This window comes from Phytophthora infestans, genomic scaffold (genome assembly GCF_000142945.1).
Source record: "Phytophthora infestans T30-4 supercont1.36 genomic scaffold, whole genome shotgun sequence".
NCBI classification, from domain to species: domain Eukaryota; phylum Oomycota; class Peronosporomycetes; order Peronosporales; family Peronosporaceae; genus Phytophthora; species Phytophthora infestans.
In genome coordinates, this window is record NW_003303723.1 from 345,957 (window position 1) to 359,885 (window position 13,929).

Below are 13,929 nucleotides of genomic sequence, written 5' to 3' on the forward strand. Positions count from 1 at the left end.
TTTTGGCAATTTATACTACTGTAGTAGACACATCCGGAAACCAGTTCCGGTACCCAGGGTAAATTTGCTGGGTACAATTTAACGCTTTTTTAGTTGTCAAGTGTAGTTAAAAAAAAAAAATTCTAACAGCATAGTACGGCAAAAAGAGGTTAACTCTTTAAGTAGTGCTGCAAAATAAAATATAGATTTCAACACCATGGCGCGTAGGCAGATCTCGCAGGAGACGTTCGACGAGTGCGTCGCCGAGAATGTGGAGGACTTTGACATGTCCTTAAAGGAGGCGGTGGCCGATGCCGTGCAGCAGTTTGAGTCGCAGGGTGTTGACTTGTCCAATATTATTAAGAGCGGCGCGTCACTCGGGCAGGAGTCGCTTCCTGTGCGGCTGAAGCGACTAATCTCGGAGCTGCAGAAGCTCTTGAAGTTTGAAAGCGAGCAGGCCCACATATTAAGCCTTGTTGCGGAGCTGCAGAGCGTTTGTGAGGACGTTCCAGAGGCTCGAGTGGTGGCAGGACGGAACGACGCCGTGGATACGCTTCTGGCGCTGCAAGATTCCAACTCCGCCGCTGTAGCGGCCTCTTGCAGCAATTTACTGGTGTTGCTGTGCGCTGATAATGTCGACAATCAGGACTTTGTGGGTGCTGCAGGCATGCAGCGACTTGTGAAACTGCTGAAGCGTCACGGGGAAGATACAGAGACCGTGGTGCGAGTTCTTGCGCTTGTGAAAGCAGCTTGTGTCAAGCATGAGAGCAACAAAGCGCACTTTACAAAGTCAGACGGTGTTGAGGCGCTGTGCAGACATTTAGAGAGTGCCAAGGATAACGAAGTGCTGTCGAAGCAACTGGCGCTGTGCTTGCGAGTACTGACTATCAATGACGATCCTCGCGCGACGTTCTCGCAGGCACAGGATACTATCAAGGCTCTCGTAGAGCGTGGTGTGATCCCGTATAGCTTAGAGATCCTACGTCAAGCTGGACGCAGTGATGCAACACAGACATCAAGTGGTTCGTCGGATCTGTTCGTCAGCTGGCTTGCAGTCCTCAAGCAACTTGCAGTGACGGAGGACAACTGCCAACAGATCGCCGATCTAGATGGGTTAACCGTCGTTCAGAACGTCATGCTGACGTACGAGCATAGCGCTCCCGTAGCCAATCGCTGCATTACCGTTTTTAGGAACGTGGCGGCTGCGGATGAGTTAAAGCGTGCGATTCTGCAGTCTGGGGGCGTCGAACGGACGTTGCTGGTCATGCAACGTCATGAATCCGATGCATCTATCCAACAAAATGCATGTGCAACGCTGGCTGCTATTGCGCTCCGCTCTCCTGAGAACAGTCGTGTGCTAGTCGAGCTCGGGGCTATTCGGCAAATCGCGCGGGCCATGCAAGCTCACCGTCGTGACGTGGCTGTACTTCGCCAAGCGAGTCTGGCGGTGCGTAACATAGTGGCTCGCAGTGTGGAGCTGCGTTCACGCTTCCTGCACGACGAGCCAGAGATCGAGCCATTGCTCCGCGAGGCCCAACAGTATCGTGGTTGCGGGGACGAAGCCTACGCAGCGCTGCGTGATCTGGGCTGCGATATTCAGTTGTCCTTCTTCGGCGCTGCTGCGGCCTCTGCTGCTGCGTCGGGGTCCGTCAAAGCATCTACAATTAAGCCACACTTTAATCCGGTTCAAGCTCCATCAAATCAGTTGCTCGAGAGCGTAGAGGAAGCTGCTGAGGCGCCGTTCGCCCAGTAATGTGTCCAACATGGCAACTTCGCAGTCAAAAAGAGTACTTCTCTTTAGGTTTCAATTTTTCGCTTGTCCTTTGTGGCCTAGTTCTCTGTCCTTCCTGATCTTCTTTCCCTTGTTACTGCACTGCTTTGTTTTATCTTACTGCTCATCCTCTGACGTCGTCGCTCGTGGTCTGCACGCTGAGTCTACTGTAGTCGGTTTGGAGCGGAGAAAAAGGAAGAGAGGCAACGCATTGACAAGAATGGCAGACATTCAACTCCTGCTGCCGACCCCCATCACAATGCGGCAGTGAAGAAAAGGCTGTGCAGTGCCACACAACGCGGCGGCGCGTCCGACGAGCGAGCTTTTTTATGCGATCGCCTGCCAGCTCTGCTCGACGATCTCGCGCACGCGGCGGTTGTACTCCCGTCGGTTCTCTTGGAAAAGACGCGCGGCCTCCGAGTTGGCCGGCGAGTTCGGGTTGGGATCGCAGAGCAGCGACTGGATGGACGTGAGGATGGCCGAGATGTCGTAGATCGGAGACCACTGGTTCTGCAGGATGTCCAAGCAGATCTGGCCGTCGTTGTAGACTGCAAGCAGTAGAAAACACAAGTTAGTTACAGCAGCACACACGACATGGCATGAAGCAAAAATAAGACCGCGTACTGTTCGGGTGGAACATTTTCGTGATGAATTTGACAGTCGGCGCCTTGTTGGGATAGTCTTCGCTAAACTCAAGCGTCAGATTGAAGGTGCCGCCTTCCCATGGCGTGTCGTCCGGTCTATCATGATAGCGTACGTGATGTTAGATAAATGAATGAAGTTAAAGCTGCGAGGCGTGGTCTTACCCGAAGATTACGGCCTGCCAGAGCATGATGTTGTTGTCCATGGGGGCGCCCGATACGCCCGACGGCGGGTCGTTTTGAAGCTTGCGGAAGTCGCGCATTAATCGTCGGCGTGCGGCTGTGGACATAGCTGATGTAGCGGCAAGGAGACGCGGAGAAAAAGAGCTGGAGACGCGAGTAGGCGGTGGCTCAGCTCGGGTTTTTATTTGACGGAAGAACGTCGGACATTCGAGAAAAGAATCTCCCCTGGTAATGCGATGACCGTTTTGGTGAGGTTTTACCTTTGTAGGTCTCTCAAAATTGTTTTCTTGGGTCTTTCAAAACTGTTCAGCTGCCTTTCAAGCTCCGATCTTCGAGAGCGAGGAGTCGTGAACCATAGAATATGACATCCTATCTTTAGCTGACGAAAAGATTCTCTGTGCTGGTATCCGCTTGTTTGATTGGCATCGTGGAGCGCCTAGTAAAAGAGCACCGAGGCGAATGTCCACAGAGCGGCTCGTGCCCGGCGACGGCCACAACCTCGTGGTGCTGGCCAGGTTAGAGGCAACCGGCATGAAGACAGTGAGCGGCTATTCATCCTCATATGATGACGTGTTCCCGACAGCGCTGGACGGGATCAGTAGGTCGCAGAGATCTGATAGTGCTTGTCTAGGAACGCGGAGAGCTTACATTTGTGGTCTGGACGTTGTTGACTGCAGTTTCACGGAGAGAGTTCAAGTTCTGCGTGGACGTGCTCAATCAGACAGTGGAAGACTACTTTCCATGCATCCCCTGCTACGGTTGTGGATATCTGTGGTGCTTTACAACGTGCGGGTTGTCGCTTTGTTTTTCGGAACCCTGCACCAAACAGGTACGCTTGCAATTGGCATTATTGTATTGACGCTTTTTACTTAAGTACAATTTTGGATGTGCAGCTCTCGAACAACTTGGATCTGGTGCTTCGTCGGCTAAACAACCGAGAGGAGCTGCTGTATCGAGGCGTCGTCTGGAGTCTCAAGAGATGCCAACGAACACACACTTCGTGGATAGAAATCGCTCAGCTAGTGTACGAGTGAAACAAAAAAACAGTTTTTGCTTGTCTGCAACAAGCAGACAAGGTATAGCACACCAAAAACAAAGGTTATGGAACAGCACGCGGCGTGCGAAGTCAATCAATAAACACAACGTACTTAAGTATTGTACAACAAAGGCCGTCTTGCACCTCTGTCAGCCATGCAGCATTGCATAGTTCTTCTATTGTCTTTCCATGTCTATCTATACATGTACCTGACCTGGAAGAAAAAAGCAACAACATAAACATCAGTCCGAAGCAGCAATAAAAAACCGAGAGCTACAGTAGTAGATAGAAGATCAAGTTCTTGATTGTCTTACCATGCAAATAGGATGTGCGTGTCCCATTAAATATATACGAACCTGAGTGTCTTCTTTCTTTTTACTTACGAAGTCTTCTCCCATTGCTGTCACCACTCAGCGCCACCACCACGCCTCTCTTGGATGTCACAGTATCGTAGCAGTTGACTAAGTCATCACCACACCCTCGAAAAGCACAACGCGACTCTTGTTCAGCTCCTTGCACACTCTCTTCATGCTCTTCTCGCCAATCATCGTAACGTCACTAATCTCCTGAATCGAGCGCTTTGCGTTCGTGTATGCTGCCACCAAGTAGATCACCGACGCTGCCACTGCAACTGGGGGTTGTCCATTAGACAGCTCCAAGCTGTCTGCCTTCTTCGCCACCGTGTGTGCTATCATCTGAGTCTTGTTTGGCAGTCCTAGTCTCGAGCAGAAGCGCTGCACATACTCCTCCGTCGTCGCCTGTTTCACCTCGAGATCCAAGCGGCGCTGCAAGCTCATAAATGACTTGCCAATACGTCGCTTGGGGATGCCGGAAGCCTCCTCGAATTCTTTCAATGATCGTGCATTGCCTGCCTTCCTACACGCGATAAACAGCACTGCGACGGCCATACTTTCTCGTTCCGGTCCTCGCATGTTGACACCCTGCTTCTCCGCTTCAGCGTACACGTCCAGCGCGATCTCCACAATCTTCTTAGGTAGCGATAAATAATCTGCAACTTCTTGAATGCGTGCCATATTGCGCTGCATCCTCTTCACCTTGGCGCTGTCGGACGAGATGTTGGGGCGCTTGTGCTTGCGCCCAGCCTCACCGTCAGCGCCCCCGCCGCCCTTCTTCGGGTCGACCAGATACGTGGACAGCGAGAGGCTGTCCAGCCGCGCGTCCGCGACGTCGCCGACCCTGGATTTCGCAGCGGGGTCACCACCCCGATCATCATTAGCAAATGTTCGCCATTCGGGGGAATCATCTATTATGCGCTCACCGAGGATCATGCCGCAGTCGCGGCACACGACGTCGCCCGCGCTGAAGTCCGTCACAACGTCCTTGCTTCCGCACTCGCGGCAATGATCCGGCACGCACTCGCCTCCCATTTTCAATGGCTGATGAGGACTGTTTCTTCAGGAGCTTGCACTACACTCAACTTGTCCAAAGGAGAAGCTTCAGGGTTCTATCGAGAGAGAAGACGCTGGGGCAATCTGACAGTCTTCCTTGGTCGATGTCCTCCAGGCTGCACTCCCGCGACGTCTATAATCTAAGTTGAGGTGTGCTCCTTTGGCCGTGCTGCGCCTTGTGAAACTACTGCGATCCACCAACTGGCCAACCGTGTGCGTCACACAAAGGATGTTATTTAAAAGGTGTTGGTGTGGATACATCAAATCTATTCAATTTCGAAGGAAATACTACAGTAATTGCTCGGACACGAAGCAGCATGTGCTTGTCTTGCGCGATCCCGCTGCGCTTAGTAGCGCGAGCTTGACCGTGTGTAGAGCCCACAGAAGCTGTCAACAACACCAAAAACGCTTGCAACCACGTGATCGGGCCGGTACTCGATTTGTACACCGCGCAAGGAGTCGTAGTTGCAGCTCTCGATTCTTCTCCCGGCTTCGTTGCTTAAACATTAAATGCAGCAGCCTAGAATATGAATCCCTTCTTGGTCAAATCGGCCTTCGCCTCCACGACTTGCTGGTTCAGCTCCTTGGCCGCCTCGGGGCAGTCTTGTACAGCCATGACGGATAGTGCGATCACCGCCAGCGAGTATGCGCCATAGGACACAAGCACGTACATGGGCAGCGCCATGACCACCTCCTGTACACGCGAGTCTTGGATGTGGTCGGCTGCGTACCGTAGCAGCAGTAGCCATAGCGCGAACAGCACGACAAACGCAGCGAGCCACTTCTGGTACTTGAGCATCGCGGTCGCTTTTTTCAAATGTCATCTTAAAAAGAGACTCTGTCGCATTCTTTTCGGAGCAACTGACTATTACTAAGTGGACAAAAATACATGTGGGGCCTTCTTATTTGCTGATAATATACTGTCCAAAATAGATGGTGGAAGATTGTTCACTCTGCAACTCACATGTCGGACGCGTCGGTACTCTTGACAGACACTGTCAGCTACACGCCTGAACTGCCGCAGGAGAACAAGACGCATGGACGGCGCAAGCCTAATCTGACGGATAACCAGCGCCTTGTGATGGCAGATTTTCTGATCAAGCACAGCCAGGGCGAGGCTCGCCTACCACGCTCGGTCATCAGCGCTGCTGCTGACAAATTTGAGGTGCACCGGAACACGGTGTCACGAATTTGGAACTCCATGAAGGCGGCGATGGACGTTGGAGAGCCCACTGACGTCGTGATGAAGCAAGCATTGTCCAAGAAACGTGGCAACTGTGGACGCAAGAAAAAAGATCACTCGGCCGCGTTGGAGCGGATTAAGCAGCTCCCGTTGAGCCAGCGTGGCTCGCTCCGAGCGCTTTCTTCAGCTGTGGGCGTTCCTCGCACGACGCTGTACCGTCTACTGCGAAACGAAGACTCGGTTGGCAACCCAGTGAACAATACCGATGATCAACAGGACCCCAGCTCCGATGTCACGCCGACGATCGCCAACGCGATCAAAGCGTCGTTGTCTGAAAAGAATAAACGTGAGCGACTGAAGTTCTGCCTGGACAAGATGCAGCCCAACGGGGTATTCGACGACATGTTCAATGTGGTGCACGTTAACACCAAATGGTGTTCCATGCCGGGGAATCGCGACGCGAAGAAGACGAAAGCGATGTTCCTCATTGCCGTCGCTCGGCCTCAGTGGGACAGTCAACGACAGCAGCAGTTTGACGGCAAGCTTGGTGTCTGGCCCTTTGTGGTGGCAGACCCACCATTGGAACCCTGCGCTGGAGCCAACGCATTGCCTTGGATCCAGGCCGCATCACAAGTCGGACGTGTGTTTCGCGTACTGGAGACGATCACCAAGAAGGAGATACAGGCGATGATTACGTCCTACGTTATTCCAGCGATTAAGACGAAGATGCCGAGCTCGTTACGCAACGGACCAGTCTTCATCCAGCTGGACAACCAACAAATTCGATTAACGCCTGATGACCCGGTGGTGGCAGAGCACGGCAGAGTTGACGGCTGGGATATTCAGGTGCAGTACCAGCCAGCCTACAGTCCAGAGCTCGTGGTGCTAAATCGCATTTTCTTCAGGAGCATTTACCCGGAAGTGGCAGCGCGTATTGTCACCATGCAGGCCCCTATGGAGGAGCTTATTGCTGGCGTGGAACGCGCATTTGCTGCTGTCTCCAAACGACAGATCAACGATGCGTACCTGGCGCTGCAGAAGACAATGGAGTGCATTATGCTAGCAGGCGGGGGGAATGATTTTGGCTCACAAGAAGACTCGACCAAGAAGAGTCTGCAGCGAGACGGCAGTTTAGCGGTGAGCGTGTTGTGCAAGCGTGAAGCTTTGCTGGCTTGTCAAACCATTTTGAATGCTCCGCGTGAAGCTGCAACCTCGTCAAGTGATTAGTTAGATGTAAAGGCGTTTCCCTTGTCTCCAATAGTATAATTCTAACTGCACTTGATGAATCGAAGCGCTGGCATTGACGTAGCATGCAACGTTGAAGTTGAGAAATGTGGACCACCCAACGGGGGCATGAGTTTCCTCTTCTCAGCCAGTAAGAACAACGAAGCCTGCTTGCGTCCAGCCCGAACTGTCTCCTCCACCCACCGTCAAAGTCTCCAGAAGATCAGCATGGCCGAGCTGCCTCTGAGTCCTGCCGTCGCCGCTGTGCCCACGCCAGAGGTTCTTCTACCTGTCCCAGAGACGGCTATAACACGCGCAAGCCGTGATATCAGCTCCTCTGACAAGAAAACAAGCGCGTGGAAGGAGCGTGGCAGCAGGAACTTAACGTATGATGAGCGCCGCGCCATGCTCGACTTCCTTCTAAAGCGACGCATCGAAGGCTCCACGAAGCTGATGCGGCACGCGGTCACAGACGCAGCGACCGAGTTCGGTGTGGACCGTCGCACCGTCTCAAGGCTCTGGAAGCGCGCAGTACAGAGCTTGGAGAACGGCGACGAGGTGTGTGACGTGGCGTCACGAAAAGTCGGACGCCGCGGGCGGCGAAAACGCGACTGGTCGGCGGAATTGGAGCGTGTCAAGGAGATCCCATTGGCCCAGCGAGGTTCCATCCGCGCTCTAGCCACAGCCGTCGGAATCCCCAAGACGACGTTGTATGAGCTACTGAAGGAGGACGGGAATCCCTCCATTAACGCGATCAAACCATCACTCACGGACAAGAATAAGATCGAGCGCTTACGATATTGTGCCGATAAAGTGCGACCCAATGGTCTATTTGACGACATGCACAACGTGGTGCATATCAATATGAAGTGGCTCTCGCTTCCAAGAGATAAAAAGACAAAGGTCATGTTTATGGCGGCTGTGGCACGTCCGCAGTGGGATCCACAGAGGAGCGAGTTCTTTGATGGCAAAATAGGCGTATGGCCGTTTGTACGAGAAGAGATTCGACCTTGTATTCCCATTGAGAACACAGGTAGATCGCAGCTAGAGAGAACGTTTGTGCCGCTGGAGACTGTGACGAAAGAGGACGTGCAGCGAATGATCACGGAGATTATTGTCCCTACAATTCGACACAAAATGCCAGTACATCTGACCATCTTTATCCAGCAAGACAGCGCCAAGATTCGCTGCTCTGGTGATGCGACGTTTGCTGAAGAAGGGCGCAAAGAAGGCTGGAATGTCCAGATGCAGAGCCTGCCGCCGTATTCCCCGGACTTCACTGTGATGGACAGCGCTCTCTTCCGAGTCGTTCAGACAGCATTGAAAACGTCGCCGCCGCCTCTACTCAACGCGTCAGTGTCAGGACTCACGGAGCTCGTGTCGTGTGTGGAGCGAGCATTCTCAACCCTGACAAGCGACCAGATTAATGACGCTTTCTTGTCGCTGCAGAAGGCAATGGAGTGCACGATGCGTGTTCAAGGCTCCAACACGTACGAGCTGGGACCTACAAGTAAAGAGCAGCTGCAGTTCCAGGGCAGTCTACCCGTGAGTATAATGTGCGACCCTGACGCACTGTTAATGTGTAGAACAGCACTGGACGAGACAGCCGAGGAAGGTCTAGAGACTCTCTGAAATCGTCGACATTTTCACGTAAAAATGCTAGGAATTTGAAGCAAGTTAGCAGGCAATTGGATCATCGCATACACGTTTCCTGTTCGTAGAAATCCCCATCAGGAAAGACCGGCGCTTTAGCAGCTTAGGCGACGAAGGGAGCGTCGAGGTTCCACGCGATGAAGGCAAACACCTCGGACGTCTCCTCGATGATCTTGGTGGTGGGTTTCCCAGCTCCATGACCAGACTTGGTGTCAATACGAATAAGCAGAGGGTTCGTCTGCGTCTCCGAGTTCCCCAGCTGACGCTGAAGTTCGGCTATAAGTTTGTACGAGTGCAGAGGCACCACACGATCGTCATGGTCGCCTGTGGTGAGCAGCACTGACGGGAATCCTCCACGTCCTGCCAGCTTCTGCATGATCGGACTGTCAGCTTGGGGCACGTTGTGCACTGGCGAGTAGCGACGGATGTAGTGGAAGTCGTCAGCCACGTCTGGATCGCCGTAATCGGTGCGCCAAGCGTGGCCAATAGTGAACTTGTGGAAGCGCAACATGTCCATGACGCCCACAGCGCCCACAACGCAGCGATAGAGATCAGGGCGCTGGTTGCTGGTCGCTGCCACTAGCAGACCGCCGTTAGAGCCACCGTGGATCGCGATCTTCTCCGAGTTCGTGTAGCCTTCTTTGATCAGATACTCAGCAGCGCCGTGGAAATCGTCGAACACGTTCTGCTTCTTGTGGAGCATCCCGTCCTGGTGCCATTGCTCTCCGTACTCGCCACCGCCACGAAGGTTAGGCAGGGCCAACATTCCATTGAAGTGCTGCACGAACACAAGTCTCGAGACACTAAAAGCCGGAGTGAGCGAGATGTTGAAGCCTCCGTAGCCGTACAAATACACGGGCAACTCGCCGTTCTTCGGTGCATTCTTGCGCTTCACAAGGAACATGGGGATCTTGGTGCCGTCCTTGGACGGATAGAACACTTGCTCGGCTTCAAATTGACTCGGATCGAAGTCTTTCACCTTGGTCTCACGGAAGAGCTCAGCTTCAGGCACTGTTCCAGACGTTGCAGCCTTCTTGGACAGGTCAATACGGAAGATGGAGCCCGGATACAGGAACGAGATGAAGTGGTAGAACAGCTCCGACTCGGTACGTTTGCTGGCCACCCCCACAGTGCCGACACTAGGCAGCGAAATCTCGTACTGGAACACACCGTCAAGGTTATACACATGCAGCTCATTGTGCACGTCCTTGACGAGCTGCACGACCAGAAGGTTCGGCGCTACAGGGTGCACACCCTCGATCACGATGGCGTCCGGCTGTTCTGGGATCACTTCTTCCCACACAGGCTCAGCACTGAGCTTGGTACGCACCACACGCTCGCGTGGGGCATTGGCATTGGTCTTAAAGTAGTAGTAGTCACCGTCATTCAGGATATACGAGTACGCAGCGTCCATGTTGTCCACAAGTTTCGTCACTGAGATCGTTGCGTCACTTGGCCCCTTCAGGAAGCTCTCAAAATCACTCAAATCCGCGACGTGGATCATGTTGGCGTTCTTGCAGCCATCCTGGACGTAGAGCAGCAGCTTCTTGCCGTCGTCCGAGACCTCAGCGCCGACGTTAAACGTCGGTTCAGTCGGATACGCGTACACCAGTTTGTCCTCAGATTGTGGCGTGTGCAGCTTGTGGTACCAGAGTTGGTGGTTCATGTTGGAGTCCGTCTCGGTGCCTCTCTTGGGTCCCTCTGCATCGTCGTGCTTGTCGTCCTTCATTTTGTCAGGAGGAGGGTACCGTGAGTAGAAGAATCCCTTGTCATCGTGTGTCCAGGAGATGCTGGAGAACTTGACCCACTCCACTGTGTCGTCCAATATCTTGTTGTTGTCGTGCACCGCCATGACTTTGATAGTCTGCCAATCCGAGCCTCCACGTGAGATTCCGTGCGCAAAGAAGAGCTTGCCGTCTCCAAGTTTGGCCTCCGAGAAGGCGCGACTAGAGAGCGCAGCTGTGCCGTCCTCAGCTAGAAGATTGGGGTCTAACAGCACGCGCGGCTCGCAATGAAGCTCATCCTGGATGTACAACACGCTCTGGTTCTGCAGTCCGTCGTTCTTAGTAAAAACGTACTTGCCTCCGTGCTTACGTGGAGCCGAGAATTTCTCATAATTGAACAGCTCCGTCATGCGCGCCTTTGTCTCCGCTACGAACGGCATTTGGTTCAATACACGCTGCGTCACTTCATTCTGCTTGGTGACGAATTCACGCGTCTCAGGCGAGTCCGGGTCCTCAAGCCAACGGTACGGATCCGCCACCTGCACGCCATGTAGCGCCTCCACCAGGTCTCCACGGCGCACAGTCGGGTACGTCAATTTCTCGGCCAGTAAACCCGCAGTCTTCATGGCCTTCTTCATAAGGTCTTACAGAGGGGAGCAAATTGAAGATGTATGTCACTGTCTATCCTCGACTTAGTGGCATAGTAGGACGATTCGTCATTACTTGGCATTTGTAAGTTCTACAATTACCAAGTCAGTTACGGCAAGTATACATGTATACATGCTGGATTCGCTAATGTGGAACCAGGTGCTGCGGCGCGTCGTGCACGCCGAGGAGCAGCAGCAGGCCGAGCGTCGTCGACAGCAACTAGCACAAGCTTGTTCCGCAGACCCTGCCTCTTCGAATGCGACCTTAGCGAGATCCGACGTCTCCGCAGAAGCCTCGCAATCGGCATCAGAAGGCGAGAACCCCGTCGCGGTAGCCCCCACCACTGCTAATGCAGCTACAGAGCCTAGTGATAACGCGACACACGTGGAAGAGGCAGAGGAAGATGACGACTATCTACAGAAACACTTATTATCACGTCCAACGTCGACTTGGAGCTGTCTGGAAGACACGCAACAGGCCAATTGCCTGTCTCTCAACGCTCCGCACACACTCGTGGCGGTGGGCGAGCGCGACGGTCGCGTGACGATCTGGGACAATACGAGTATCCGCGTGATCACACGCGAGCTGGACCCGACTCTTATTGCTGTGGAGTCTCCTACAGGCGAGACGGTCAATGGACAGGATGATTCCACTTCCAAAGCCGACGGGGCAAAGAAGACAGATGCAGACGGATCAGTGGAGAACGACGACGCGTCAGTAGAAGATGAAGACGACGAGAGAACCGAAGACGCGTCAGTGGAAGAAGCCACGGAAGAAGACGAAGCAGACGAGGATAACAACGAGAGTGAAGAGACCAAGACGGAGGACGAAGCGGACGCCTCAGCAGGTGGAACTGTGGTGACTCTATCCGATCTCCGTGTAGTCAAGACAGCTCTCAAAGTGGTTTCTCAATGCGTGTGGTCGTGTGATTCTCATTGGCTGTTTGCTGGTTGCGAGGAGAAGTCGACACGTCGGGCGAGACTTTGTGTGTGGAACGTCGAGGCCGCGACACTCGTGTCGGCGTTCAGATTCGACGGGACGATCACGGCCTTGAGTGCGCATCCATACGACCCAAAGTTGGTACTTGTGAGCTTCTGGAACTCTCGTCCAGTGCTACTGAACGTGGTGACTGGAGATAGAGCACAACTCGAGAATGTCCCGCTGGAAAACGCGGAAGTTGCCCAACCAACGCCTCAGAATAATTCTCGCCATCCTCTGCTTGCATCTTGTGCGAGATATGGGCGTTCTGGGACGCGTATCTACTGCGCCACGTCGAAATCAACACTGGCGATACTGGACGCGACGACTTTGCAGTGTCTGGACAGCTTGAAGCTCAACGTGATCATCCAATTTGTCGATTTGAGCGTCAACTTACGTGAAAACGCGATGTTACTCACGAGCTCCAAGGGCATCCACGAGTTCGTCATGGATTCCACGACTGCGACCGAGGAGCATCCGCTAGGACTACGAGAGGTGGCGTTACACTCGACGGGTGCAGTACGCGCACCTTGGGCAGTTTGTTGCTTCAGTGGCGGCGAGGAGTTCGTGGTTGGGACTCCAGTTGTGCGTCATCGTCACGTCGGAGAGAACGGTTTGTTCACGTGGCATCGCGCCTCGGTTTTAAACAAGACAACAGCTCAGCACAACGTCGGAGTGAAGGACGGAGTGCTCGCATTAGCGTGGGATCACTCGAGACAGAGCGTGTTAGCGGTCTCGACCAGTGGAGCGCTGCATGTGCTCGAGGAACAATTCACTACTTCGTGGCCAGGAGCGATGTATCCTGCGGGGTTTCGACTCATCACGGACAACGAATTACATCTCAACGTGTTCGATCGAGACGCGCAAGAGCGGAAACAAGAGAAGGAGAAACTCACGGAAGCCGCGAAGAGTGCTCCGGTGGATGTGTTTTCTGTTCAAGGTCCGTCAGAGGAGTTCCCTGCGGAAGATGATACCGCTGAAGCTTCACTTCTTGACACTAAATTTGAGAAGCCGTGCTTTATCCCAGCCATTCCGATCGCTTATTACCACCGACGACACGTCCATCAAGTTCACGGATTGCCATACAACGAGGACAAGCACTTTGGTCTGGGTCAAAGCGTGTTTGAGCCACTTAAAGGGGCGTTGGGTAAGCAGAAGAAGAGCAGTTCGAGGAAGTCCAAGAGCAGCAAGAAGCGACGGCGCAGATAGACAGACACCACTCCACTTGTTGGCAGATAATGTGAAGAGCCTTTATCTCTTTTATTGTTGTTTCTACTGCAGCGCTGCTTCGAGTCGTTGAAATGATTGTGTCAGTGCACAACTTCGCATGACTTCGGCTTTCCTGCTCTTGAAGGAAGCAGATCTGGCGTCTGTGTACTGCTCGTCCTGGTTGTCTGTGTCGTGGTCTGCAGACTCGTTGATTTCAAGACGTTCAACCATGGAGACTCGAGAGATCTGCAGCGCTCGAAGAGCTATCGAGTTGACCTGCAACCTTCGATG

The 13,929-nt window shown here is 53.3% G+C and overlaps 7 protein-coding genes across 7 annotated transcripts; 3 read left to right on the forward strand and 4 right to left on the reverse strand.

Moving 5' to 3' along the window:
- Positions 1 to 196: 196 nt before the first annotated feature.
- Positions 197 to 1,732, forward strand: PITG_14593 (uncharacterized protein; the record flags this gene model as incomplete). The annotated part of the gene is made up of 2 exons (XM_002898450.1): positions 197 to 962; positions 1,035 to 1,732. The coding sequence occupies 2 exons, from the start codon at positions 197 to 199 to the stop codon at positions 1,730 to 1,732; spliced, it is 1,464 nt and encodes a 487-aa protein (XP_002898496.1).
- Positions 1,733 to 2,077: 345 nt separating this feature from the next.
- Positions 2,078 to 2,681, reverse strand: PITG_14594 (ubiquitin-conjugating enzyme E2, putative; the record flags this gene model as incomplete). Its single annotated transcript, XM_002898451.1, has 3 exons — positions 2,078 to 2,298; positions 2,375 to 2,490; positions 2,557 to 2,681. The coding sequence occupies 3 exons, from the start codon at positions 2,679 to 2,681 to the stop codon at positions 2,078 to 2,080; spliced, it is 462 nt and encodes a 153-aa protein (XP_002898497.1).
- A 277-nt stretch (positions 2,682 to 2,958) lies between these two features.
- Positions 2,959 to 3,660, forward strand: PITG_14595 (uncharacterized protein; the record flags this gene model as incomplete). The annotated part of the gene is made up of 3 exons (XM_002898452.1): positions 2,959 to 3,172; positions 3,252 to 3,403; positions 3,468 to 3,660. The coding sequence occupies 3 exons, from the start codon at positions 3,034 to 3,036 to the stop codon at positions 3,606 to 3,608; spliced, it is 432 nt and encodes a 143-aa protein (XP_002898498.1).
- Positions 3,661 to 4,071: 411 nt separating this feature from the next.
- On the reverse strand, positions 4,072 to 4,998 carry PITG_14596 (transcription initiation factor IIB, putative; the record flags this gene model as incomplete). Its single annotated transcript, XM_002898453.1, has 1 exon — positions 4,072 to 4,998. One exon carries the CDS (start codon positions 4,996 to 4,998, stop codon positions 4,072 to 4,074), a length of 927 nt encoding a protein of 308 aa, XP_002898499.1.
- Positions 4,999 to 5,539: 541 nt separating this feature from the next.
- Positions 5,540 to 5,818, reverse strand: PITG_14597 (uncharacterized protein; the record flags this gene model as incomplete). Its single annotated transcript, XM_002898454.1, has 1 exon — positions 5,540 to 5,818. One exon carries the CDS (start codon positions 5,816 to 5,818, stop codon positions 5,540 to 5,542), a length of 279 nt encoding a protein of 92 aa, XP_002898500.1.
- A 3,364-nt stretch (positions 5,819 to 9,182) lies between these two features.
- PITG_14598 (prolyl endopeptidase, putative) lies at positions 9,183 to 11,441 on the reverse strand (the record flags this gene model as incomplete). Its single annotated transcript, XM_002898455.1, has 1 exon — positions 9,183 to 11,441. One exon carries the CDS (start codon positions 11,439 to 11,441, stop codon positions 9,183 to 9,185), a length of 2,259 nt encoding a protein of 752 aa, XP_002898501.1.
- A 157-nt stretch (positions 11,442 to 11,598) lies between these two features.
- Positions 11,599 to 13,638, forward strand: PITG_14599 (uncharacterized protein; the record flags this gene model as incomplete). The annotated part of the gene is made up of 1 exon (XM_002898456.1): positions 11,599 to 13,638. The coding sequence occupies one exon, from the start codon at positions 11,599 to 11,601 to the stop codon at positions 13,636 to 13,638; it is 2,040 nt and encodes a 679-aa protein (XP_002898502.1).
- Positions 13,639 to 13,929: the final 291 nt, after the last annotated feature.